Source organism: Caretta caretta, chromosome 5 (assembly GCF_965140235.1).
Source record: "Caretta caretta isolate rCarCar2 chromosome 5, rCarCar1.hap1, whole genome shotgun sequence".
In the NCBI taxonomy this organism is placed as follows: Eukaryota; Metazoa; Chordata; order Testudines; family Cheloniidae; genus Caretta; species Caretta caretta.
This window is the reverse complement of record NC_134210.1, coordinates 20,911,066-20,937,919: the sequence shown is the minus strand read 5'-3', so window position 1 is coordinate 20,937,919 and position 26,854 is coordinate 20,911,066. Positions and strand designations below refer to the sequence as shown.

Genomic DNA, 26,854 nt, shown 5'->3' with positions numbered 1-26,854 from the left:
AACCTTGGAGGAGCCAGTATAGCTGGGTTGGTAGTTACATTTGGGACAGAAGGTCAAGTTGCCCGCAGGATTTGGGCTTATAGCAATGCTCTTGCTGCAATGCAGTACTTGGGGAATGCTATGCTGTCAAAGATGCTGTCCATCAGATGATATATTCAACTTGGGGCTCTTCTGTTGGTCTCTGTTGATAATTAAAGCTCCTGTAGCATTTACCACAGAGAAGAGAGAATAACTTTGGTTCCTCTCCAATATTCCCTGATAACAAAATAGGTTCTAAATGTGAGAGATATTGCTAAGCATATAAAGGTTCCTCCATTTACTTGCAGACATTAGCCTGCTTGTACAAGGTTTATTTTTTTTAAAACAGGCACTATATAAGGTCAAACCCTACACATTTCTAAAGTGTTCTTTTTCAGGCTTTGGGTTTACCCTGTAAGCTTGCACTGCAGTTTTCTGTATTATCTGGTTAACATGCCTTGTAAAGCCCTTTCAAATGGCTTTAAAAGCCCTTTATTTCACACTTTTGTGAAGTATACACTATAACTCTGGTGATATTTGCTTTACAGTTCTGATTGTGCCCTAATAGGTATATTCTTATCTTAAGGTTTTGGGAATTAAGCCACCATCCAAATGAGAACATAGCTCTTTAATGTTTTAACTAAAATAAAGCAAGATGTGTTTAAATGCATCTCTGAGTCAGCTGCGAGGGATGTCCATTGTCTTCAAGAAATATATATAATGTAAAACTGTAGCATCATGCTATTTGGCAAAATCTTTGATCAATACATTTGATGCAATTTAGCTTGTGCCAACCTCTGTAGTTTGCATTTTGAAATAGCCCTGTTTTCAAGTGTGATTGACAGATTTTGAAGAGGACATTTAACACCAATTATGAGGGAAATCCTGCCCCTACTGAAGTCAATGCGAGTTTTGTCACCGACAAACCTTCAATGGGCCAGGATTTCACCCTATGGATTTATACGATTTAGAAGCAAGAGTTCCATACACTGCACTTGAAATAAGACTCCTTCTACCTGCACAGGGATGCCACAGAAGCAGCAGCCCAGTGGCATATAAAAGCAGGAAAGGCATACCTTCCTTTCTGTTTGAGTGCAACAAGCCTAAAAAGTTTAGTGCAATTTTTTATACAATTTTCTCCCTATAAATTTCAAGTGGCCTCTCATCACAGGTGTCGGACTCCAAGGGGATGGACCATCTGTGGATGGACCATCTGTGATGCTGTTAGTATTACCTGTCATTAGAGCATAGCCATTAAGTAATTTGCACCAATTCACACCGAGTATCATGTGGGAGTTTGGAGATAACCTGCTTATGTAATTAACAAAGCACAAATACACCATCCCTTATCTTAATCTCTCTCTCATTTGTTTTTTTTCCCCCTCTCAGTCTTCATTCACACTCTTGTATTCTGATTGCCACAGAAATCCCTCCCTTGATCCCTGCTGCCTCTGCCCTTTTACCTCCAAGGTTCTAGAGTGTGCCCCTCATATCGCTGCCTTGAAGGTCCCCCGCTCACCCCCAAAACCTTCTAATCAAGCTTCTGTCACTCGGTGTAACTACCCTTACTAGCCTCTTCCTGACCAACTTCCAGCACTACACTCTGTTAGTCTCTAAGGTGCCACAAGTACTCCTCGTGCTTTCTGCTGACACAGACTAACACGGCTACCACTCTGAAATCTGTCACCATGCAAGGCACTGCATTTAGCCATATGAAGTGGAAATCCATCAACTTCATCAAAGAACTCAGACAGACATAGACAGACATCATCTTCCTTTCCAAATGCAAACAGATGGACATCATACCAAAAGGACTGAAGGTAAAAAATCCATTGCGATCTACATACCTCACAGACTATGCTGACAGATTGTGCCACACACTCTCAAAGAAACTGCGGAACCACCTCATCAACATCCTCTACAGCAAACGAAAAGATTAAGAATAAGCTCTCAAAACTAGATACTCTCATAAAAAAACCAACCTTCCATACAAACTTCCTTGTGGCTGGACTTTACAAAAACTAGACAAGCCATTTACAACACACACTTTGCTTCTCTACAAAGGAAAAAGGACATGAAACTATCTAAACTACTACATGCCACAACGGGCCACAACAGTGGTTCCCTTACCCCACCCAACAATATTTTAATCTATCCAGCTATACTCTGAGCCCAGCAGAAGAATCTGTCCTATCTCGGGGCCTCTCCTTCTACCCCTCCACCCCCACGAACATGATACAGTTCCGTGGTGACCTAGAACCCTACTTTTGACATCTCCAACACAAGGAATATTTCCAAGACACCTCTGAACAGCACACTAACCCACAGAAACCTTCCTACCAACACTAACAAAAAGAAAGATTCTGCGTGGACTCCTCCTGAAGGTCGAAACAACAGACTGGACTTCTACATATAGTGCTTCCGCCGACGTGCACAGGCTGAAATTGTGGAAAAGCAGCATCACTTGCCCCATAACCTCAGCCGTGCAGAACGCAATGCCATCCACAGCCTCAGGAACAACTCTGACATCATAATCAAAAAGGCTTACAAAGAAGGTGCTGTCGTCATCATGAATAGGTCAGAATATGAACGAGAGGCTGCTAGGCAGCTCTCTAACACCACATTCTACAGGCCATTACCCTGATCCCACTGAGGGTTACCAAAAGAAATGACACCATCTGCTCAAGAAACTCCCTGAAAAAGCACAAGAACAAATCTGCACAGACACACCCCTAGAACCCCAACCAGGGGTATTCTATTTGCTACCCAAGATCCATAAACCTGGAAATCATGGATACCCCATCATCTCAGGCATTGGCATCCTGACAGCAGGATTGTCTGGCTATGTAGACTCCCTCCTCAGGCCCTACGCTACCAGCACTCCTAGCTATCTTCGAGACACCACTGACTTCCTGAGGAAACTACAATCCATTGGTGATCTTCAGGAAAACACCATCCTGGCCACTATGGATGTAGAAGCCCTCTACACCAACATTCCACACAAAGATGGACTACAAGCCATCAGGAACAGTATCCCTGACAATGTCACAAAAAGCCTGGTGGCTGAGCTTTGTGACTTTGTCCTCACCCACAAATATTTCACATTTGGGGACAATGTATACCTTCAAATCAGCGGCACTGCTATGGGTACCCGCATGGCCCCACAGTATGCCAACATTTTTATGGCTGACTTAGAACAACGCTTCCTCAGCTCTCGTCCCCTAATGCCCCTACTCTACTTGTGCTACATTGATGACATCTTCATCATCTGGACTCATGGAAAAGAAGCCCTTGAGGAATTCCACCATGATTTCAACAATTTCCATCCCACCATCAACCTCAGCCTGGACCAGTCCACACGAGAGATCCACTTCCTGGACACTACAGTGCTAATAAGCGATGGTCACATAAACACCACCCTATACTGGAAACCTACTGACCGCTATACTTACCTATATGCCTCCAGCTTTCATCCAGACCACACCACATGATCCATTGTCTACAACCAAGCTCTACGATACAACTGCATTTGCTCCAACCCCTCAGACAAAGACAAACACCTACAAGATCTCTATCAAGTGTTCTTACAAATACAGTACCCACCTGCTGAAGTGAAGAAACAGATTGACAGAGCCAGAAGAGTACCCAGAAGTTACCTACTACAGGACAGGCCCAAGAAAGAAAATAACAGAATGCCACTAACCATCACCTTCAGCCCCCAACTAAAACCTCACCAGTGCATCATCAAGGATCTACAACCTATCCTGAAGGACGACCCATCACTCTCACATGTCTTGGGAGACAGGCCAGTCCTTGCCTACAGACAGCCCACCAACCTGAAGCAAATACTCACCAGCATCCACACACCACACAACAAAAACACTACCCCAGGAACCTATCCTTGCAACAAAGCCCGTTGCCAATTCTGTCCCCTTTCTATTCAAGGGATACCATCATAGGACCTAATCACATCAGCCATGCCATCACAGGCTCGTTCACCTGCACATCTACCAATGTGATATATGCCATCATGTATCAGCAATGCCCCTCTGCCGTGTACATTGACCAAACTGGACAGTCTCTACTCAAAAGAATAAATGGACACAAATCAGACGTCAAGAATTATAACATTCAAAAACCAGTCAGAGAACACTTCAACCTCCCTGGACACTCAATTACAGACCTAAAAGTAGCAATTCTTCAACAAAAAACTTCAAAAACAGACTCCAATGAGAAACAGCAGAACTGGAATTAATCTGCAAAATGGACACCATTAATTTAGGCTTGAATAAAGACTGGGAGTGGATGAGTCATTATACTAACTAAAAACTATTTCCCCATGCTAATTTTCCCCCTCTGTTACTCACACCTTCTCGTCAGCTGTTTGAAATGGGCCATCCTGATTATCACTATAAAAGTTTTTTTTCTCCTGCTGATAATGGCCCACCTTAATCAATTGGTCTCATTAAGAGTTGGTATGGCAACCCCTATTTTTTCATGTTCTCTGAATATATATATCTTCCTACTGTATTTTCCACTGCATGCAGCTGATGAAATGGGCTTTAGCCCATGAAAGCTTATGCTCAAATAAATTTGTTAGTCTCTAAGGTGCCACAAGTCCTCCTCGTTCTCTCATCTGTGGCTTGTGACAGTCATTCACTCCCTCCTGAATTTGCTTTGCACTTGGAAGTCATAATCCTGTTTCCTCCCCTCGATATGTTTATTTCCTTTACATATTCATGAGCCAGTTCTTACCTTTCTATCCCACTACCATAAAAATCCTTATCTATGGCTTGCCTCACTTCAACTTACATTCAGATCACGGTATATCATACATTCCCTCCTCTCTAGGCTGTTCAAAACTCTGCTGTGCTCTAGATAACATTTCATGACAGTACTATTAGGCTTTGTATTAAATGCCTCCAGGCACACATTTGTTCATTTACATTATTCAGAACTGCAATTTTTTTCATGTAAAACTAGTCTTCATATGCTATCTCACCTCTGAGTTAAAGGTGTGGATTCAGGTCTAATTCTAGGATTTGGATTTATATTCCAAATCAGTACCAACACTGCAATACAGGTATAAGCCTTTGGATCCTATTATATTCTACCCTTTTCTGGTGGCTGTCCATGCTAAGAATTCTATAATACTTTACCAAGGTGTAGGGGAAATTCCATTCTCGCTCTCAATACCATTGATTATAAAGATAAAAGCTATTGCTAAAGACAAAATGGTTGCTCCATTTGCCTAATTTGTCTCCGCACCACCAGCAAGTAATTCGTTGATTTGTAAAGTAGTTTTGGTGTAAAACATGTGCAAAAGAAATTTTAACTACTCTATATGGTGCACATGATATATAAAACCAGATTAAATTACCCAAGAAAGAAAATATTACATTGCCACATAAATGACAAATATTGATCATTTTGCATCAAAATGAAATCATGCCAAATCATAAATAATAAAAGTGCTTGAATATAGGTATATAGCAGGCAGTAAGCAGATTTACCACATAATTAAAGTGCTTAAGGCAAAACACAGACTTCTGGTATTTTCTAATTTCTAGTAAATCAGGGTGAGCCGGTAAATTCTGAGATCACTTAATTTAAAAGTATATTTACAAGTTAAATCTAACTGTAGTCTCTATTCTATAAAGTAAACAGCAAGGAAACAGTGAGCATCTAATTTTTGAAATTCTTCTGGCTTTTCTTTTTGACCTTTGGTATTTGTATGTATCGACGCTTTCTCTAAACCATTGTACAAAAACACCTTGAAGTGTCAAGCTTTAAAAATGAGTCTTCGTTTCTCTTTCTCCTGTGCAGCTTGGATTATCTTGGCCTTGTCAAAATACATTCTCTAGTTAGAGGTTGAAAATATTTCCCTCCTGGCTCCTAAGTATTGATTTTTCAACACTCAACTCTGTCTGTCAGCTGAAGAGGTGAAAGGTGAAAGTTCATCCAGCACTGCCTGGCTTTACCTTCCTATTAATGTCATGCCCTTTCCACATTTGATCAGTTTATGTGATCACCAACAAACTGTTATTAAGCATATTTTACCTATGAGAAAATATTTAAGTCATGAATGATTTTAACACATACACACACCTTGAAAATTCAGGACTCAAATATGTTGCAACCAACTCCTTTTGTTTTTATCTATTTTTTTAAAGTCTTGTTATGTAAATGATTGACTCAATTCAAACTGTACTATCTTATCTGAACACTAAGAGAAAGATTACATTTACTGCTTATGCTGTAAACCTTTTTAAGCAATAATGATCAATTTTGTTATTCTTGCTCAAACGCAATCATGCTTTTTCTTACTAGGGGGGATGCAAATTCAAATCCAAACAAAGTATTACATTAAACAAATTTAATAATCTTAGCTCAGTTCCCAGTGAACAGTAGTCCATGTCAGAAAATCTCGATGCATAATTTGGTTCCATTACTCTCCCTCTTAAGAGAGATCTAGGGCTTGAATAACCAGAAGAGAGCATAGCTTTACCCACGCGACAGAGGATGTTGCTGAGGTTCTGGAAGATCATCACCATCTTTAACTGGTTGACTCACACTGTTCTCATAGACAGAAAAGAAAATAGCTTTCCCTCAGCACTTTCCGACTTCTTTTTTGTTAAGGAGGCCTTGAGTCTCTTGAACATGAATCTTCATCCAACTTAGTGAAATGTAACCTTATTCAAATAAATGTAAGAATTTATTTCTGTGCATAAGAAAAATAAAAATGAATGTCAAGTAAGTAATGGAACTAAGGATGCATTTGTGTGTGATCACATCACAGTTAGGATGATAATATAGGAACAATATCCTTCAATACTGTTCAGTTTTATTTCACAAACATATGTACATAGCATTAATACATACAGTAGCATTTAAGTGGAATCAAGAAATTTCTTGAGAGGCAAACATTTTCATCATTTAACATTCACAGTGACTTCAATCATTACAACATTTTCATACAGTTATCTCATCATGTCATCTTTAGCTTGTAAACCGCCAATAAAGCCACATACATTTCTACATTTACAAGGACAAGTCCAAATACAGTACTAACAAATCAATAAAATACTAAAAGCTTACACTGGAATGACAACACAAATTTTACTGCAGTGCTGAGAAATCTAATCTGTGATGAAATTTGGGAGTAGGGTTAACAAAGTCACTGAAATGAAGATTTGTGTTTAACTAATGTGCAAATATTAGTTAAGCAGTTAGATAATCTATTTCCACCCGCTAAGCATTACTGCATTTTCTAGCCAAGTAACACTAACTCCACATTAGATTGCAATCCTGACTGTTGCTTTAGATGTGTTGTATAAAACATTTGCAGAAGTTGTCATAATCTTCTGAAAATTTTGCTAATTTAGCTTTTGCTACATTTAACTATTTTTCAGTACTGGAAGTAGATTGCCCTCTTTCTTTTACAATTTTTTTGTAATCCATTAAATTTTTAGTTTAAAGCAAACTTTTAATTACACATGCAATGCAAGATCTTTTACTGTATACTAAAGAAAATCTTCTTTAGCATACCCATTGCTACTGTGTTTCCATTTAGATTTTAAAAATAAACATATATGTACTTGAAAAATATTATAACAAGTAAATATGACTTTGGAATGCCTATAGAAGAATGAATAAAATGTACCTTTTAATTTTCCTCATATGCCTATACTTAAATGTAGCACTATAGCATTTGATTCTACAGACAAATATTGTATATGCTGTGTAATTCTTTGCTTCTTGTCATAGAGACCTACATATATCTCTTTATAAATACAATGTACATGCATGTTGTATAAGTTTACTTTAAGGAAAAGCATCAAAAATTCTACTACAGAATTTTACCACCACTATATACTACAGCCTTGCCATAGTTAGAAAGAATAAGATTTACAGCAATATGAGATAAACATTCCTAATGGTCTTAATTTCTTACTTTGTTTGTAAAAACTATAGTAAACAACAGATATGTTGATTCTGGACTGTAGATCCTACTTTCATGTATAGTGTACTATACAGACTGCCTCTAGAAAACAATGCATTTGAAATTTAGAAGCCATTATTTTCTTTGTTCATTTTTTCTCATTCTATTGGATTTTATGGCAAGTACCACCTTTAACTTTATGTCATCATTTAATGTGAGCCTTGTCTCTACTGTGAGTTTTCTAGACAAAAATGGCAAAGAAAATAAAAGCTATACAAACACTTATATCAATATGTTTAAATAAAATAGTATTTTATGGATTTTTTTTTTACTTTGAGCATAAACCAGCATATTTTTCACATTATTCGATATTTCACAAAATGAGATATGTAAGAAAGAGGGAAAATGTGAACAATTACAGCTTACATTACAGAAGAATTCTCTTACTGCGGAAAATGTTTAAATATATTGGATTCAAATAACAACTAACTCACCTTTTACATATTTTCCATAATTTTTGAGTTGTTAAATATCAGTGATATCTGTGTTTCCATCAAGCGCACTTGCATTCTTACTCCTCAGTCCTTCAATGAAGCCAAACTGAGTTTGTGACACTGCAATAGTTTATACAGCAACAGGATGTGATGGCATAAATGCAGGATTCTCATTTTCCTGCAAGTTCCAGCACAAGTGGGAAAGAGAAAGGTCTTTTTAAAATATAAATATCTGCAGTAGAAGCAAAGGGAATACAGAAAAAACACAGCTTTGTGCATAAGTATTCTTTTTTTCAAGTTTCATTTCCCCTCTTTAAGAGATTCTTGGTATTTACATGTGGACGGCTCATTCTTTCTTCCAGGTCACAAAAACAATGACCTAGTATGCCACAACTTCCAATTCAAGCAAGAACTTAAACTTTATGAGAGGAAATAGGCTTCTTCAAAATGAGAACAATGGCTACTCTTTTCCTGAAAACCTAATTCCTCATATACTTTCTCATGAATCCCATTACAGTTATCCCCAAGAAGCTAACTGCTAAACCCTATGAAACCTCACCCAATGATCACCCCATAGTCACTAGAAGAAAGTACATGTAAACATAGAACCTTTTTGGTAAACAGTAAGCTTCTTTAAGAACCTCAAAAGGAAAATAATATTTATAATTAGGACTGCTCTGCATTACTTCCATTTAAAATGTAAAAGTGACTTGATTCAGCCCAACTTCAGAGGTTGGGGTATGATTCCTGAAAATACTGATCTAGTCAAGGAGTGCAACCTCAGTGATGTTGATTTTTTTCAGCTTCTGTTGCACCAAGCAACAAGAGCTTTCCCAATAGCCATCTTCGTCCCTCTTATCAACGGCAAGAAAAAACTACATGGTGATAGAATAACCACACTTGGTTGAGCTGGTGGACATACCTCTGAATCAATAGCTGGCAGAAGCAAGATTCTGCTCTAGGGAACCATGCAGAAATGTTGCAGTCTGGCTGGTCCCATTGGATGATTTATATAGGCACTGGTGTGGGTAATCCAGTGTTACAAAAGAACAGAGAAAGAGAGAATTACAGGGAATTTTACAACAAAAAATATATTTCTAGCAACAGAGAGCCTGACTCTAGACCATAAATCGATGTTCTTTGCCATCATGTGCCATAAGAATAACATTGCGATTGGAAGTCCAGATCAGCCGCGCCAATTTGAGTGCATTGTGTGAACCTGGTGAGGCAGGCTGGACAGGAGGCACCTGGTATGTTTTAATACAACGAAGCTGAGGTGCAGAATTCAGCATTCCAATACTTCCCAAAAGAGAGGTGTTCATCTGCAGTAATAGAAAAAGAAAGAGTCAACACTGAAACCAAAGGGTTTCTTGTGAAGAATACAAACAAAGCCTTTTCTCTTTGATATTTGCAGAAAACTTTTAATAAGACCTCCCAGTACCAGCTAAATGGCTGCCCTCTCTAATGACCTTCAATTAAAATTTTATTTAGTTCACCAAAAAACACTGTTTTAAACTAAAGAGATGCTGAGAATCTAAGCAGTATGTTTGCAAATGCTTAATTAACTCTATACACAACTCTGCAAAATGAAACTAGTTGTGCTAAATTTAGTAGTGCATTATTACTGCTTTCCTTTTTTCTACCAATCTGTAGACTTTACATTGGTATAAACATAAGAACATAAGAATGGCCATACTGGGTCAGACCAAAGGTCCATCCAGCCCAGTATCCTGTCTACCGACAGTGGCCAATGCCAGGTACCCCAGAGGGAGTGAACCTAACAGGTAATGATCTAGTGATCTCTCTCCTGCCATCCATCTCCACCCTCTGACAAACAGAGAATAGGGACATCCTGGCTACATTATCTTAAACGACACTTTTACAGCCAGATTTTAAAATGTTCTCCTCCCTTTTTTCCCTGCAAGACATGATGAAAATGATTTTTTTTTAAATTGGACTAAATGGAGAAATAAAGTACAGCCAAGTTTCTGGCTTTTGTAAGTTACACTCTTTTGCAAGGCATGGAAACTCAGCGAAGTTTAGAAACAGAATTAGTGGTAAAGAAATTAATTCCAGTCTCATCATTTGCCTTTTTAAAATTCCATTTTCCTTTGATTCTATCTACTTCAAATGAAATAGTGAGATCTGAACCAACATATTAGCTTAAACCTATAATGAAGTCTATCACTTTAATATATTAAAAAGTGTCACCTACAACTTCTTTATATTCATTTAAACAATAGCATTTCAGAACTGAAGTAAGTAATCAAAAATTATAAATTATAATTGTTATATTTCTTCTGGAATATATATTGAAACATGTTAGAATTACAAAAATTAGAGATGGAAAAGACTTTTTGGATGCTGGAGTATATCTGCACGACAGAACAAGAGTGGTCCCAATGGCATAACAGAGAACTCATGGCGGACAGGTGAATTTCCAGACGACTGGAGAAGGGCAAACATAATACACCCATCTTTAAAAAGGGGAACAAAGAGGGCCCAGGGAATTACAGACCAGTAAACCTAACTTAGTTACTTGGAAAAATACTGGAACAATTGATAAACAATCAATTTGTAAGCATCTGTAGGATAATATGGTTATAGGAAATAGTAAACATGGATTTGTCAAGAACAAATCATGCTGAGCCAATCTAATTTTCTTCTTTGACAGAGTTACTGGCCTAGTGGATGCGGGGAATTAGTAGATGTGATATATTTTGACTTTAGTAAGGCTTTTGACACAGTCCCACATGACATTCTCATAAGCAAACTAGGGAAATGTGGTCTAGATTAAATTACTAATACGGTGGGTGCACAGGTGGTTGAAAGACTATACTCAAAGAGTAGTTATCAAACAGGGAGAGCCTGTCTCTAATGGGGTCCCAGAGGGGTCAGTCCTGTGTCCAATATTAGTCAATATTTTCATTAATGATTTGGATAATGGAGTGGAGAATGTGCTTATAAAATTTGATGACACCAAGCCAGGAGGGATCACAAGCACTTGGAGGCCAGGTTTAGAATTCAAAACAACCTTGACAAATCAGAGACGGAGAGAGTTGTCTGAAATCAACAAGATGACATTCAGTAAAGACAAGTGCAAAATACTTCACTTAGGAAGGAAAAATCAAATGCACAGCTACAAAATGGGGACAAGCTGGCTGGAAGGTAGCACTGCTGAAAAGGATCTCAGAGTTATAGCGGATCACAATCTGAACATGAGTCAATAATGTGATGCAGTTGCCAAAAAGGCTAATATTATTCTGGTATGTATTATCAGGAGTGTCATCTGTAAGACATGGGATGTAACTGTCCTGCTCTAATTGGCACTGGTGAGGCCTGAACTGGAATACTGTATCCAATTCTGGGTATCACACTTTAGGAAAGAGATGAATAAATTGGAGGAGAACAACAAAAATGATGAAAGGTTTAGAAAACCTGACGTATGAGAAAAGCTTTTTAAAAAAGCCTGGGTTTGTTAGGCTTGAGAAAAGAAGATTATGGTGGGAGAGGGATCTGATAGTCTTCAGATATGTTAAAAGCTATTATAAAGAGGATGGTGATCAACTGTTCCCCATGTCCATTCAAGGTAGGACAAGACTTAATCTGGGCTTAATCTGCAGCAAGGGAGATATTAGGAAAAACCTTCTAACTCTAAAAGTAGTTGAGCTCTGGAACAGGTTTCCAGGGAGGTTGTGGAATTCCCACAATTAGAGGTTTTTAAAAACAGATTGGACACACACTTGTTAGGGATGGTCTAGGTTTACTTGGTCCTGCCTCAGTGCAGGCAGGCTGGACTTGATGACCTCTCAAGGTGTCCTCCAGCCCTACATTTCTATGATTCTGTGATAATCTTTTAAAAAACAACAACAAAAGCTTCACCCTCTTTCTGCTATTTATATCAACAAAATATTAAGAGACGAAACCTTTAAACATATTTGTTGATCTATATTCTTTGAAAAATTGTCCAATATTTTTGAATTATATTTTGTTATATGTTTTAAAAACAAGAAAAACTCCCTCAAAAACTTCCATTCTATTAAATGCTCCAATACTCTTGAAAGACTCCCCATATAAAAATGTATTAGGATGCTAGGATTTATATACAATAGGTAGATGATGGTCCAGCTGTATACCTAAGACTGGGCACATGAAACCTGGGCAAATCTTAGGACATTTAAGATGTGTTATTGCTGACACCATGTTCTGAATTCTGATCAGTACAAAATATAAGCCATTACTTTTTCTAGCCCTTCTCAGCAGCAGAATGGTGTCAGAGAGTGTAAATCATGGCATCTCTAGCAGGGAGCATGCAAGCACCACTGACATTTTCACAATTTAAATCATCTTGAGTAATAACCCTTTTAAGATGACTAATGTTACTGATTTTCCTGCATTAATAATAGTACCGAATAGAACACAGAGGGGAAAAAAATCACTAGTGCACCAGGTCACATTTTAAAACTAAATGCATAGGTACATTTAACTCTTTATGTAAAAGCCAGCTTAACATGAATAGATTTAGACACAGTAAAATCTGGCAATTCACATTTTTAAACCTGTGCCTGAATATGAAGTTTTTTTAAGTGAGGTCCCTTTTCTATGATTCTATGTAAAAGATCAAAATCAATAAGCCTGATTGCTTTCCCAGATAGTTAAACTAAGTATATGTACTGATGGTTGAACATTTTACTGTTCTTATTCACTATTTCAGAAAGCACAATATATGATGGATAATAATTCAGTATTTTTTATGGCATGTACAGTATTACTGAATGGCATACAGAAAATTGTGGAAGATTAAAAAAAAACATTAACTAACATCTGCAGGCATACTGGGTCTAGTCTTGCAGTCTTACTGCTGGCAAAACTCCCACTGTCTTTGATGGGTATTGTGCCTGCATGAACTGCAGGATCAAGACCACTTGTTTTTCAGATAACCATTATTTAAGTATATAATTTAAAAACACTTTTACATCCTTCGGCCATTTGAGTTGGTTTTCCTATTTAAATGCATACGTTTTAAAACTCTTAATGACATGTAAGGTAAAGGTGAATGTTAATTGCTTAAAAATATGAATGGAAACTAAACGTAAAGCAATAAATACCTCAATACATTAATGCCAATATCTTTTTCTTTTAGAATTCAATATGAATTGATTACACATGAAAGCGAGGGACAGGTTATGCATAAATGAGGGTAGTGCTTTACACACTTCCCCATCCAGCTTTGCCAACAAACCTTCACCCTAACTTGCTATTTCCTTTCTGTTGTCTCTTGGGTTCTGCCAATCATGCTACACTGAGTGCTGATGTTTTGCTATGATCAAAGGGGAACTAAATGGCAACTACTAAAATCCTTTATACTGGTGACCTGATATAGAATTGGAACTCTGAGCTCCAGAGGAAAAAAGGGACAGAGCTACCCAAATGTACCCTATCACATAGCCCAACTGCAAAGTCTTCTAGGGAAAAAAAAAAAGTCTAAAGATCCAACTCTGCATATGGATCTGTTCTTGTTCCTTTTGCAGGATAAAAAAAACCATAAGAATGAAAAATATTGTTCAAACTATTAATTTAAACTCAAAAGGATAGGAATGCTGTTATCCTGCTTTTTATAAAGTGCACAGTTCACTTTTGGTACTATATAATATAAATATATATTAACAACAATAAGAATTTTGATTAAAATACTTAGATCAAATTCTCAAGCCTTAGCATAAAAATTCATTTAAAGGAAATAAAAAGAAACAAACGAAAAACCACAAACACCTGCTTAGAGGGTCTACTTGCTAAGTGCAGGGCAGGCTCTTATTTGGTCAACCATCAATGTACCCTTACATCTACAAGGCATCAATACAAGTTATAGAAGTATGGGTATTTGATTAAGAATATAGTGTTATTCCATGAAGTTCCAAACTTTTGAATGTTCTGGAGTTACCTAGAGGTTACACATTTTTTGTGTGCACATGAACAACAAAAAACACAGTGCAGTAACTCCTCGCTTAACATTGTAGTTATGTTCCTGAAAAATGCTACTTTAAGCAAAACGATGTTATGTGAACCCAATTTCCCCATAAATAGGGGGTTAATGGGTTAATGCATTGTTGTTAATGTAACCTCACATTCTACAAGGCAGCATGAATGGAGGGAGGGGAGACTGCATGGCAGAGAGAGAAGAAACACACACTCTGTGTGTGTGTGTGTGTGTGAGAAAGAGAGAGAGAGACGCACATTGCCCCCTTAAGTACGTTAACCCCACTCTAAGTACACTATCTTTTTAAGTAGATCAGCAAGTTGAGACAGCAGCTGCTGCCAGCAAGCTCCCCCCATCCTGAGTCGTGTTGTGCCCCCCCCAAAACTCTGTGGAGATGGGGTAAAGGAGCAGGGGGCAGGAGCAGCAGGAGGGGGGCACCCTGACTTTAGCACCTCTCCCCCTCCACCCCGCACAGCAAGCAGGAGGCTCCCAGGAGCAGCTCCAAGGCAGAGGGCAGGAGCAACACAGGGCGGTGGGGGGAGGGACAGCTGAACTTCCGGCAATTGATAGCCTGCTGGGCGGCTGTCGCACAGGGAACTTAGAGGAGCTAATAGGGGGGCTGCTGGTCCACCCTGGTTCCAAGCCCCCACCAGCTAGCTCCAACGGGCTGCTCTTCCTGCAAGCAGTGGACAAAGCAGGCGGCTGCCAAACAATGTTATAAGGGAGCACTGAGCAACTTTAAACGAGCATGTTCCCTAATTGATCAGCAACGTAACAATGAAACAACATTAACTGGGACAACTTTAAGTGAGGAGTTACTGTAAAATTCACCTTACATTTAAAAATAGTAATACAAAGGTATATTATTATTTATGTAGGAGCATTGGTAATCAGAGATATCATCACAGATATAAAATGCAAACAGAGGAGGGTGGTCTAATGGGTAGGGTGCTAGCTTCCTGGAACTCAGGGATCCAGGTTCAATTCAATGCCATGCCACACCCTTCCTGTTTCCTTGGTAAAGTTGTGTGGTCTCTCTGTGCCTCAGTTCTCCATTTGTAAAGTAAATGGAAATAATAGTACTTCCCTCTTTCACAAGTATGTTGTGGGGAGATATACATATTAAAAAACTGTGAGATACTCAGATAATACTGCAGTAATGGGCAATATATCAGCACCTAAGATAGACAGAGGTCTATATTGCAAGGACCTTATCTGTTTATACATATATATTTATTCAACAGATACATTTATACAATTTATAATCTATTTATACAGATAACATGAGTGAATACATTTGTCAAAATGTTACCCTAAGTAACTAAGGAGTCTAAGTCTAATGTTTAAGTGATTTAGGCACTCAGGAACCTAAATCCCATTGATTTTCAATGGTACTTAAATTGCTAAGGGCCTATGTCACTTTTGAAAATGTTACCCTTTATCAACATGCCTGTGTGAGCGCATCACAGACAGCATGTGAAAAAGAACTAGTGGGGCAATAAAATAGGGGGAAGCAAGAGAAAAATCAGTGGGGAGATATAGTTCTGTATATGGATTGTCCAAAATGAGAGTATTTATGTTCTGGTTTCAGCTTTAAGTTTTGGAATTTCCTGATTTTTGGCATGGTTGTTATTTCAGCCATAATGATACATTATTTTTTCCTTTGTCAGAGGTTACACTAGTACTGAATAACATTTTTTAAAAAGACCCAAAAAGTTGACTGTACAAATGCCAAAAACTCAGCCCCATTTACAATACTAGCATCGCGTATATATCTTCGCCTTTTGTGTATATTCTTACCTGCCAAAAGGAGATGTGACTGTCTGTGTTGGAATAAGTGGCAAGGTACCGTCCATCAGGAGCGAAAGCCACAGCAGTTATTGGCCCTTTATGGCCATGGATAGTCTAACAAAGAGGAAAACATGTAGTTTAGAAGATTAATTACTCAGCACCATTATGGTGCCACACAGACACAAACTGAACACAAAGCTAACAGAGTGTGTATCTATAGAAATGACTTATAGATATAGGTCATAACTGTCAGTTAAAACTAAGTATAGTGAAGAGATCATAGTCTGGCAAACTGAAAACCAAATATAATTTCATTATTTCATAAATGAGAGGGAATTTAGTGATAGTGTAAGGCAGCACTAGGACAGCCTTGGAAGCAGAAGGCCTCTCTCTCTCTCTGTGTTCTCAGAACAGCTGCAGCAAGTACAGCAGCAGCTGAAGCTTCCCCATGCCCCATTGTTATACATCAGTCCTAAACTAGGTACAACTTGTAATACAGTCTCTAGGCCATCCTTGCCTTCTCTACGGAGACTGTTAATTATGCCAATCGTGGTGGTTTTGCATATAAGTAAGTGAACATTTGTCCATTTTCAGGGATTCTGAAGAAATGTTCTGATCGAATAGTAGAAAAAGGTTCAGACTTTCAAAATTACGACCTTAACTAGAAGAAAAGGGAATTATTCTTCTCTTGGCTATTTGTAGTAATAGTGCTAAACTCTTGGTTTAAAACGTCAGGCGTGAGATTCAGAAGCTGACTGTCCAGAAACCTTTGGTGGAACAATTTCAAGCATTTACTTGCCAACCTTCATCTGCTGCGAAGGTGATTAGACCTATACCTGTTACCTATATCCCGTCTACAGCTTTATAGTCACACGATCAGTGGTTCTTTCTTGTTACTCAGCTTCCAAATCTCATGCCTTATGTTTGAAATCTTGGAGAATTTTTCACCTATATCTTGTATATCTTTGGAGAATGCTAAATTCCAATGAATCTGCAGATAATATTTTTGCATAGCTCCCCAACATTCTCTTCCCCTCTGTATAAATATGTAGTATGAAGGATACAGCATCTTTTTGTGGCAGCTGGTGTGGAGAAATAATGTGGATTCCCACAGCTATTCAGTAACGATGTCTCCTGCCTATTGCCAGGGGTTCCAGTTGCTGTGTAATGTCAAATTAGGAATTAGATGATAGCAAATTAGGACCACCATTTCCAGTACTACAATCACAGACCCCATCCTGCTTGATTATTATATGTGGACATTAGACTCAGGGCTATGACCTTTGGAGAGGCCCAGAGCATATTGAATACATTTCCTGTTGTCCTAACAATGATTATTTACAAGTTGACTGACATTCTGCCAGCTGGTATACACCTTCAAAGGCGGTGTGGGGGAGGGAAGTCTCTCTCACTGGGTTTCATTTCTGTTAGCCGCAGAAAAAAGAACCACCATATGCAGTTTTCTCTCACTTAAAGAAACGGCAAATGGGACATTGGGGAGAGAAGAGGCAATCAAGAAGCTTTCTCAAATAGGGTGAGGGTTGTTAAATGATTCTCATGTAATCCCAATAGGAGCACCCCTCTCCCCATCCCCCATCACCCCCCCCCATCTTTCATGATTAGAAGTTAACCTCTTTCTCCCTGATCCTTAACAACATGTACTCTTTAAAAGCCAAACCAAACCATGCCTTTGACCATGACTGGTGCTTATATTTTTCTTCCTATCTTGGGCTGCTGGAGGTAGTTATCACTGCTCTTCAGAGGACCAGAGAACTTCAGGAGTGGAGAGGCCCATAGTAAGATGTTGGTAGGTTATTTGCATGAGATCTCCTCTTGGTGCAGTTTTTTTTCTTTGACTTCTGTGTAGCAGAACTGACCTTTCCTCCACCTGCTCTGGAGTCAGTATCCATGAATGGCTTTTGACAATTTATATGGCTCAAAAAGCTTCTTAGATAAGATAAGATAGAATAGGAGTCTATGTTTATCTACCATAATTAAACAAATGGAAATCAGAGGATGCAGAAAGAAAAAAATAATTTAAAATAAAATGAAATAATTAAATTACTGGACCAGATAGAGTCTTTGCACAACATTAACATGACACATTTTTACAGTAGGAGTTTATCATCCCATGGTAGCAGTAACTCAAGGAAAGAACATATGACATGATATATTTAAATCTGAAATGTCACCATAAAATTCACTATAACCATTACCGTGACAGCAATCAATATTTCTGAAGCTTACAGACAGTAAGCACATTCCATTCTCTGTTATATGAAACAAGAAAGGTGCTATTTGGAGGAACACGTGATAACATTACAATAACAAATGAGAAAAATGCTCAAGACTAAATTTTCAAACAAGCCCCAGAAACTACACCGACAAAGTTTGACAGTGTGCCACTTTGTACACAGAAAAACCTTCACTTGCACTCAGAATGGGTATTCCTGCTATTACAATACATGTTTTGCCTTGGCACCTATGTGCTTGCTTGAATACCCAAAAGGCACAGGTACGTTTTTAGAAATCACTCCTTCTCAGTAGGTCTCCCATCAGCAAATGAAAATGTATTTGCAGGTCACTGCAAAGGAAAATCTCCATCCTAACAAGTATACAAAAGAGGTTGATTTCAGAGCCAACAAATCACAGAATCACAGATATATAGGGCTGGAAGGATCCTCAAGAGGTCATCTGATCCAGCCTCCTATGCTGAGGCAGGACCAAGTACTCCTAGACGATTCTTGGCAGGTGTTACGAATCATCCACATTCTCTACAAGCAAGTCTTGTCCCCTAACTACTTTCCCTCACAATAAGCCTAGATCCTCTGCAGGAGGAGAAAGGTACTGGGGCCAGTGCAATTTAGTAAAGTCTGAAATTCTCGAAACCTACCTCTCCACTTTATTCACATACCAAGAGGAGAGGAAAATAATCAGGAAAACAGAGACAGAATCGGGGACGGGAGGAGAGTGTGTGTGTGGGAGCAAATGAAACACATTCTCAATTTTTAACAACTTAAATGTTCTTAACGCAATTGTTTTCGGGGGCCAGAATTTAGAGCCTCAAGGGCCACAGGGTGGACACTGCTGCATTAGATCTGATCTGAGCCTATTTTCCTTGCACATTTAAAACTCCCAGTGACATCACTGAGCATTTTGGATGCTCAAGGGGTGCAAGATCAAGCACAGGACAAAAGGTTCTATAAGAATGAAAAGAACTACATAAGAGCAAGGTATTAATTATTAATTATTATTATTAAGTACTGTGTCTCCAAGTGTTAAATCTCCTAAACTTTGGCCAGAAAAAGACACCCTTGCCCTCTCTCTGTCTCAAATTCAGCAAAGCAATACCAGAGTCCCAACAAGGAATCTATTTTTGTGTAAATTTGTATTTAGGCCATTTTCATATCTAATTGTCCCAAAGACCAGGAGAGATCATTTGAAGCCTCTACAGTCTGTTATGTACATTCTTATTTACAAAAATGATGTAAACCCATCAAATATCCAGAGAGAGCACCAAAACCATTCGAGTCAATGTAAACTTAGGTGTGTGCTTTTCAGTCAACATTTCTGTTTTAAATATTTTGACAATTTCTTTTCAATGTGCTTCAATCTCTCAGCCTATAAAATTGAATTAAATCATTTTAGAAACAAATCCCTCGCCAACTTGCAGTTTTTAAATCAAATCAAAGCCATTTGTCAGGTATCTTAACAAAATATGGCTTTAATTGAATTGTTTTTTAAAGTATAATACTTAGGTTAAAAAAATCAGCTTTAAACTGAATGTCTAATATATTTACTTGGGAGTTTATTGTTAAGTGGGAGTAATAATTCTTTTATGGGCAAACTAACCTGTCAAATTAAGTTGTTTTTATTACGTAAATAGTTGCATGGCCTGAACTTTGTTCTACTTTGCTACCTTCCAATAATACAATTTGATATTTTTAATATCTTTTATATTTTTAGTAAAAAATTCTTTTTGCGAATACAGACTAACATGGCTGTTACTCTGAAACCTATATTTTTAGTGAATTTAATGCTCATACTAAAAAAAATCTACAAATAATGGAAAATGTATATTTAATTAAGTCTTAAAATACATAGGATTTTATATTAGAATTTCAAGTTTCTAATATTTAAAAAGGTATTTAGGCTTAAAAAGTAAAAAAGACTTATGACTGCCAAAAACTACAGTACACATCTCCCAACAAAGCACGTACTTGGCATGTTTTATCACCACTTGCCCTTCTGAAAATGGGAAAGCTCTTGGGACGCACAGGCTTGCAGCACTGTTCCTTTCCCACTGATCGACATAATCATTTATGTCCAAACTTGATTAAATTAGCAGCATGCAATTAAAATCTTTTGGACCACTGCCATAAAAATGTTAATTAAAAGTTCAAACCTTTTGTAGTAGATGAAATGTAAAGGAATTATTTAAAAGGCATAATACTCAACCACTAGTGGTACATAACATTTTTTCACATATACTTTAAACCCGCGGTTCTCAAACTTTAGCAACCCGAGGACCCCCATTTTGATTTAAATTTTTTTGCAGACCCCAAAGCTCCCCACTCAGTACAAGGCCCTGCCTCCACTCCACCCCTTCCCCCAAAGGTCCACCCATCCCCTCCCCTGTCTCTTTCTGCCCCCTCCCCTGAGCATGCTCCATCCCCGCTCCTCCCCCTCCCTCTCAGTGCCTCCTGCACACTGGGGAACAGTTGTTCAGTGGCATGCAGAAGGTACTGGGAGGGAGGGGGTGGAGTTGAGAGAGGGAGGGGGATGAGTTGATCAGTTGGGCCGGTGGACGCCCTGGAGTACCCTCAGGTCCACGGACCACAGTTTGAGAAATGCTGCTTTAAACTATAATCTGTAATCCGCACAGCAGTAGATATACAATTCACAAACAGTTGTAATGAAATATATTTCCTGTAAACCGATACAACCAAAGATCTTTCCAAGGCCTAGTCTGGACTCCTAACTTGGGCAAAACTCAAATGGACTTCAACATTACAATCACATCCATCATCATCTTCTAGCTAAAGTAAAAACCTATATGCAATTTTTATGTGCATAAGACCCAGAGTCAGGAGCCTTGGATTCTACTCCTGTCCCTGCCACTGACTTGCTGTGTGATCTTCAGCAAGACACAACTCTCCATATCTCAGATTCCCCATCTGTAAATTTGGGGCCATGATGTTTATTCATCTTTGTAAAGCACTTTGAAATGTATGTATAAGTATTATTTTAAATTTAAAATAGTAGCACTATCTTTCACTTGAATTAAAAGTTAAATACTTTTTATGTAGCTTTACCTGGGCCAAATTCACAGTGGGGTATTACTTAATATTTACATTAAGGCAGTGCCTGGAGTTCAAAGCAGAACTGGGGCTCCTTTGTGCTCGATGTTGCACTCTACCTGAAGATCTCACAATCTGAGAAGGCAAGTGACATCAAAAATACTTGGCAAGGCGGATACAGTTTTTAAATATATCTATACACAACTGCAATTTTTTTTTATAATTATGAATACTTAAATCATTATAAATTGACTGATTTCTTATAGGCATCACTGCAAAGTTATTCTTAAGGCGAGATCTGCAGTACAGAATAGTAGCATATGCATCAGTTAGGGGAGGACATTGCACACTCAAGAGCAGGATGGAAGCAGTCATGAAAACGTTTGCCTGAGAAGCTGACAAAGGGTCAGACAAGACAGGCACTGCTGGTAGACAGTAGGAGATTAAACTGGCACAGTAGGAGACAAGAGTAGTCAAATAAAGAGGGGCAGAATTGTGAAGGGTCTTGAAAGGTAGGACAAGAAGTTTGAACTTGGTTCGGTGAAACAAGGGCATCCAGTGAGAGAAAAAGTTAATACAGTAGATAGAACCTCAAAGATATGAAAACCAGAATTACGGACTGACCGGTTAACCGGACATCATGTGAAACCGGGAGTAACCAATCAGGCAGCAGCGGAGACAAAAAAAAAGAAAAAGCAAACACTGTACAGTACTGTGCCTGTATTGCATCTTAAAGGCAGGCACATCTGGGCTGCTTCCGCCCCCCCCCACCCCCCAGCACCCACTTACGTCTAGGAGTGAAGACGCTTCAACTGCCAGCCCAAGGCAGCTGGCAGAGCAGGAGCAGCACTGGGGGCTGCACTGCTTTCACCCCTGCCTCCCTCCCCCTCCCGGGGGTGGGGGGAAGCACTATTTTCACCCACCTCCCCCGGCTGGGAGGGGGACAAGGTTGCAGTCTGACCCAGGGAAAGAAGCTGCCTGCAATTAAGCTGCTGGCACTGAGGAGGGAGTTCAGCAGCTGCTGGAACCTGGCTTGGAGCATCAGCTGCTGGGACTGGAGCCTGAACTGCACGTTGTTCACGGTTACAAACATTTCAGAGTCAGGGACAACCTCCATTTCTGAGGTGTCCGTAACTCTGAGGTTCTACCGTATGATCAAAGCAACCTGTAAGGAAGATGATTTTAGCAGTTGCTTTTGTATGGGCAGAATGGAGTGATGGTTCAGGGATCCTGGAGAAGAGGTTACAATGTGTCAGGTGAGAGATTCTGGATTAAAGTTTGCCCATCTAGACAGAAAAAAAGGACATATTTTAGAAGTATTAGGGAAGATTTAGATACAGCCTGAGTATACAGGGCAAGAGAGGATGGTGCTGATGATGGCTCCCAAGTTGCAGCCCTAAGAAACTTCTTCACGTTTGGATGCCTAAATTGATGCAACTAAACCAATATTCAAAAGTGCTGTGCCCAAGTACCTACAGATCTTAATGACTTCAGTGGGAGCGGTAGATGATCAGCGCTTCTGAAAGTTAGGCCACTAAAGGCCTGACCCTGCACCATGTAAGTAAATGGGAGTTTGCTACTGATTTCAATAAACTCAGGCTCAAGCCATTAGGTGGTTAAAAACAGATTTATTTCCTGAGTTTAGGAAAACCTGTTTGAAAAATTTGGCTTAAGTGCCGAAACAACTTAATTTTGAAAATATCTTTTTGCTATTATCGTGCAATAAAAAATACTAGAATTAGAAACGCACAACCGTTTAAACTATTTTCTGAAAAATATGCACAGTATAATTATTGTTTCTGCACTGAAAGTCTCTGTGCGTATCAGGCTAAAACTTGGCATTAAATGGCTACATTATAATCTCCCTATTGAGAACTGGGTTTGTAACATTATAACTTGAATTACAATAGGAAGATGCACCCTATAATTGATGGTGGGAAAGTACAGTAGCTTACATGACAACAGAAAGTAAGATATACTGCACTTACAAGAGGTCGTGTATTAGGAATCTATAGTAATATTTTCTTACTGTACATCACGTACAAGATATGTCGACTTAAGCAAACCCTTGTGCCTTTAATGTAATCACTATTGCTTAATGATAAGGAAAACTAAAAGGCCAATTAATTATAGGATTCAATATTTAGACCATCAAACTCTTTAGCACTTAACAAGCAATTAATATGTGTCAATGAAAAATGTTTTGGTAATACAAAGGTGAAAATCAATAGCACTAGCATACTTGTTGCACTCTTTACCACTGACAATTTATCCAAATAACTACAGTCCTTAAGGGAGCCACATCACTCTGATGTTTTAATTTATGTACTTTCCTAGCTGACATTAATCCTTTAAAACACAGATTTACCTTTTCTGTGGCTTATTCAATGTGCATTTGGCAATGCTCACCCTTTTATTTACTTGTCAGGTAAATAAGCATATCACAAAATCTATGCAGCTCAATCAGAAGCATTTTATTTGAACCAATGTTCTTGCTTTTTAGGCTTGGCTGGCCGGCCGAGGCAATTTTATTGCTATGCTAAAGGCTACCTGGAAGGATGTGTGCCTCTGTTGCTTCCATAAGGAAGTGCATGATAAAATATTTGTTTAGTTTTTTTGCCTTTCGGATTACACTCAAAATGGGTATGTTTTCTGCTTGGAATTAGTTACAGAATGTTATGGAAAAATCTAATATCTGTGCATTTAACAGTGGCACTGGTTCACGGATACCGTTTATTTTGAACAAAAAATACAGTGGGACAAAGTGCAGCTGTGTGTCGTATCCCTCTGCCCAATGAATTGATTTGTTCTTTTTCTAAATGGGGGATGCTCCTGGGAGACTATTTGACTTCTGCACCTGCCTGTGTTGCTGTACTAAAGCACATCATATATGGAAGCTATGAACACCCATTTCAAGGTCTGATATTTCCCAAACTCTACACTAAAGTAAATTGTTCTGTCAAAGGTAAATACCTGTGCTAAGTGTTGAATTCCACTGCAGCAATATTCTAAAGTATTTTATTTTAACCAGCAGTTGAAAAAAGTATTTTAAATACAGAACTGGATATTAATGTAACTACTGCGTTACTGCAGAAACATACATCACATTATGGATATCTATTCCCAAAACCCTGTGGGTGTATGAACAGAAAGGAAATGATATTGCGTTCTCAAGGAAAGCAACGTACCCAAATGCATCACACAGAAGTATTATAATCCAAACACATACATAAGAAAAGTCTGGAAACCTAGCCTGAACTGTGCCACCTATGTGCTTTGACCAAATATTAAGCAGGAAGAGATCAGACAGTCCCCCCGTCCCGCAAGAACACATTGAATACTGCTTGTAGCTTGGGAAGTTAGGCAGTTCCAGGTCTCCACTTCCACCAAAGGAGATAGAGCAAATCAATCCTTGTATAGACTGGTTATTTGCACATTAAAAATGAGAAGACTGTGAAGCTCTCTCATTAACAACCAGTAGTGACACTGATTTTGGGGGCAAATCCCCTTGAGCAGTCATGTTGATGTACTCTGCAAGAGCAGCAATATACATCTGGTTTTCAGTGGTACACTAAATAAAACACATTACACTAGCAATGCAGTCTAGGTCACAATGGCATGGCTCATTATACCAAAGTCCATGTCTGGAAGAGTGAGACACAATCTCTTGACATTTTGGTGACGATAAAGGACACTTGACCTCCCTGAGAACCTCAGCTTGCATAAAAACTTGGTTCACTTTGCAGTAAAAAATACCCCCAAATCTAGAGCACACCTAATCAAGAAAGACAGGTTTCCGAGTAGCAGCCATGTTAGTTTGTATTCGCAAAAAGAAAAGGAGTACTAGTGGCACCTTAGAGACTAACCAATTTATAACCAATTCAGTGGATCCACTGAATGCATCCGATGAAGTGAGCTGTAGCTCATGAAAGAACGCATCCGATGAAGTGAGCTGTAGCTCACGAAAGCTTATGCTCAAATAAATTGGTTAGTCTCTAAGGTGCCACTAGTACTCCTTTTCTTTTTGCTAATCAATAAAGAAGTCTGAATCAAACAAGCAAGATCCTCTAGATTAGAGGTTCTCAACCTTTGCTACATCATGACCCCATATTATAAAAGAAAAGTTTGGGGACTTCCCTCTCCCATCTAGCCATAAAGAAAGAAAGGGTGGTGGCGATTTTAAACCCCTCCGGAGGTCTTGCCATTCTGGTGCAGAGCCCATGCATGAGATTTTCCCATACCACACAAGCATACCAAATAATCTTATTTGACATTTCAACCAGCAGTCTCCATTATGTCCCAGCTGAATTTTAATGTGAATGTAAAGCACTGAGAACAGAAACCAAACCATAAAGAGCTTTGAAAGTCAAAACCAATCCTTGGAATTGCACTAAAAATGCATTGGAAAACCAGAGAACCTATGGAGCATAAATACAATATGCTCTTTGTGTGAAACACTGTTAAATAAGCAAACGGATGCGTTTTGTACAAGCTGAAGTTGCTGAGTTATCATCAGGTATAGCCTTATTCAGAGTGCATTGCATTGCGGCAATCTGGAGGTGATGAAAGAATGGGCAATGATGGTGATGTCTGTATATGATAGGAAAGGTCACAACTTGTAGCCCCAATTGACTATGAAAACAAATGTTTTGGCTAAAACTGCTATCTGGCCATTCTGAAACAATCCAGGAGCCAACAAGATTCCTAGATAACAGAAAACAAAGATGTATAGGTAAGTGTCAACAGCATACTACAGCCTAAATAAATGATTTCACTATCCCCTCAGAAGCCTCACCCACACATTGCCATTTACATATATCATCAGAAGTGGGTCTAATAATTCCCTTTATTGTTAACTGATGATATGTATTAGAATCAGTATGACAAACAGATCCTCTAATTTAAGATTATCGTCAATGTCATTTACATTGGTATGGTGTAAGAGAAAAGAAAGTCACCCAAGATACATTAACTCCTATTCCAGATCACTGTCTTGTAGTCCCCAACTAGAGTTGCTATGGCCAAGAACAGTGCAAATTGCTAGGCCCAGTACATATTTTTCTTCTCTCAGTGGATCATCTGTAGAAGTAGTACACATCTGGGTAATAGAGCTCTTGTAGTGGTCTCTAGCATGCTGAACCTGTTTTATTACCCAATTCCGTGTATTTCTACAGATTTCTGCCAAATTTTCTATAATTTCAGAACACATAATTTAATTTACTGGTAACTTATACCCTTACATTTACGTATGATACATACCTACAACTGACTGGTATATCTGGATCTACAAAACGTGGTTTAGGAAGTAATCAATATTCCATTATGGAATTGA

The 26,854-nt window shown here is 38.6% G+C and overlaps 1 protein-coding gene across 4 annotated transcripts in view; it reads right to left on the bottom strand.

Moving 5' to 3' along the window:
• Nucleotides 1–6,842: 6,842 nt before the first annotated feature.
• The window catches only part of WDR7 (WD repeat domain 7), a 375,678-nt gene continuing 355,666 nt past the window's right edge, over nt 6,843–26,854 (bottom strand). For all 4 annotated transcript variants that reach the window (XM_048851745.2, XM_075128394.1, XM_048851746.2 and 1 more), the window contains 2 exons: nt 16,232–16,336; nt 6,843–9,776 (listed from right to left, as the gene is read on the bottom strand). In XM_048851745.2, coding sequence (XP_048707702.2) covers nt 9,573–9,776; nt 16,232–16,336 — 309 coding nt within the window. In that variant the 3' untranslated portion in view covers nt 6,843–9,572. The remainder of the gene's footprint in view (nt 9,777–16,231; nt 16,337–26,854) is intronic.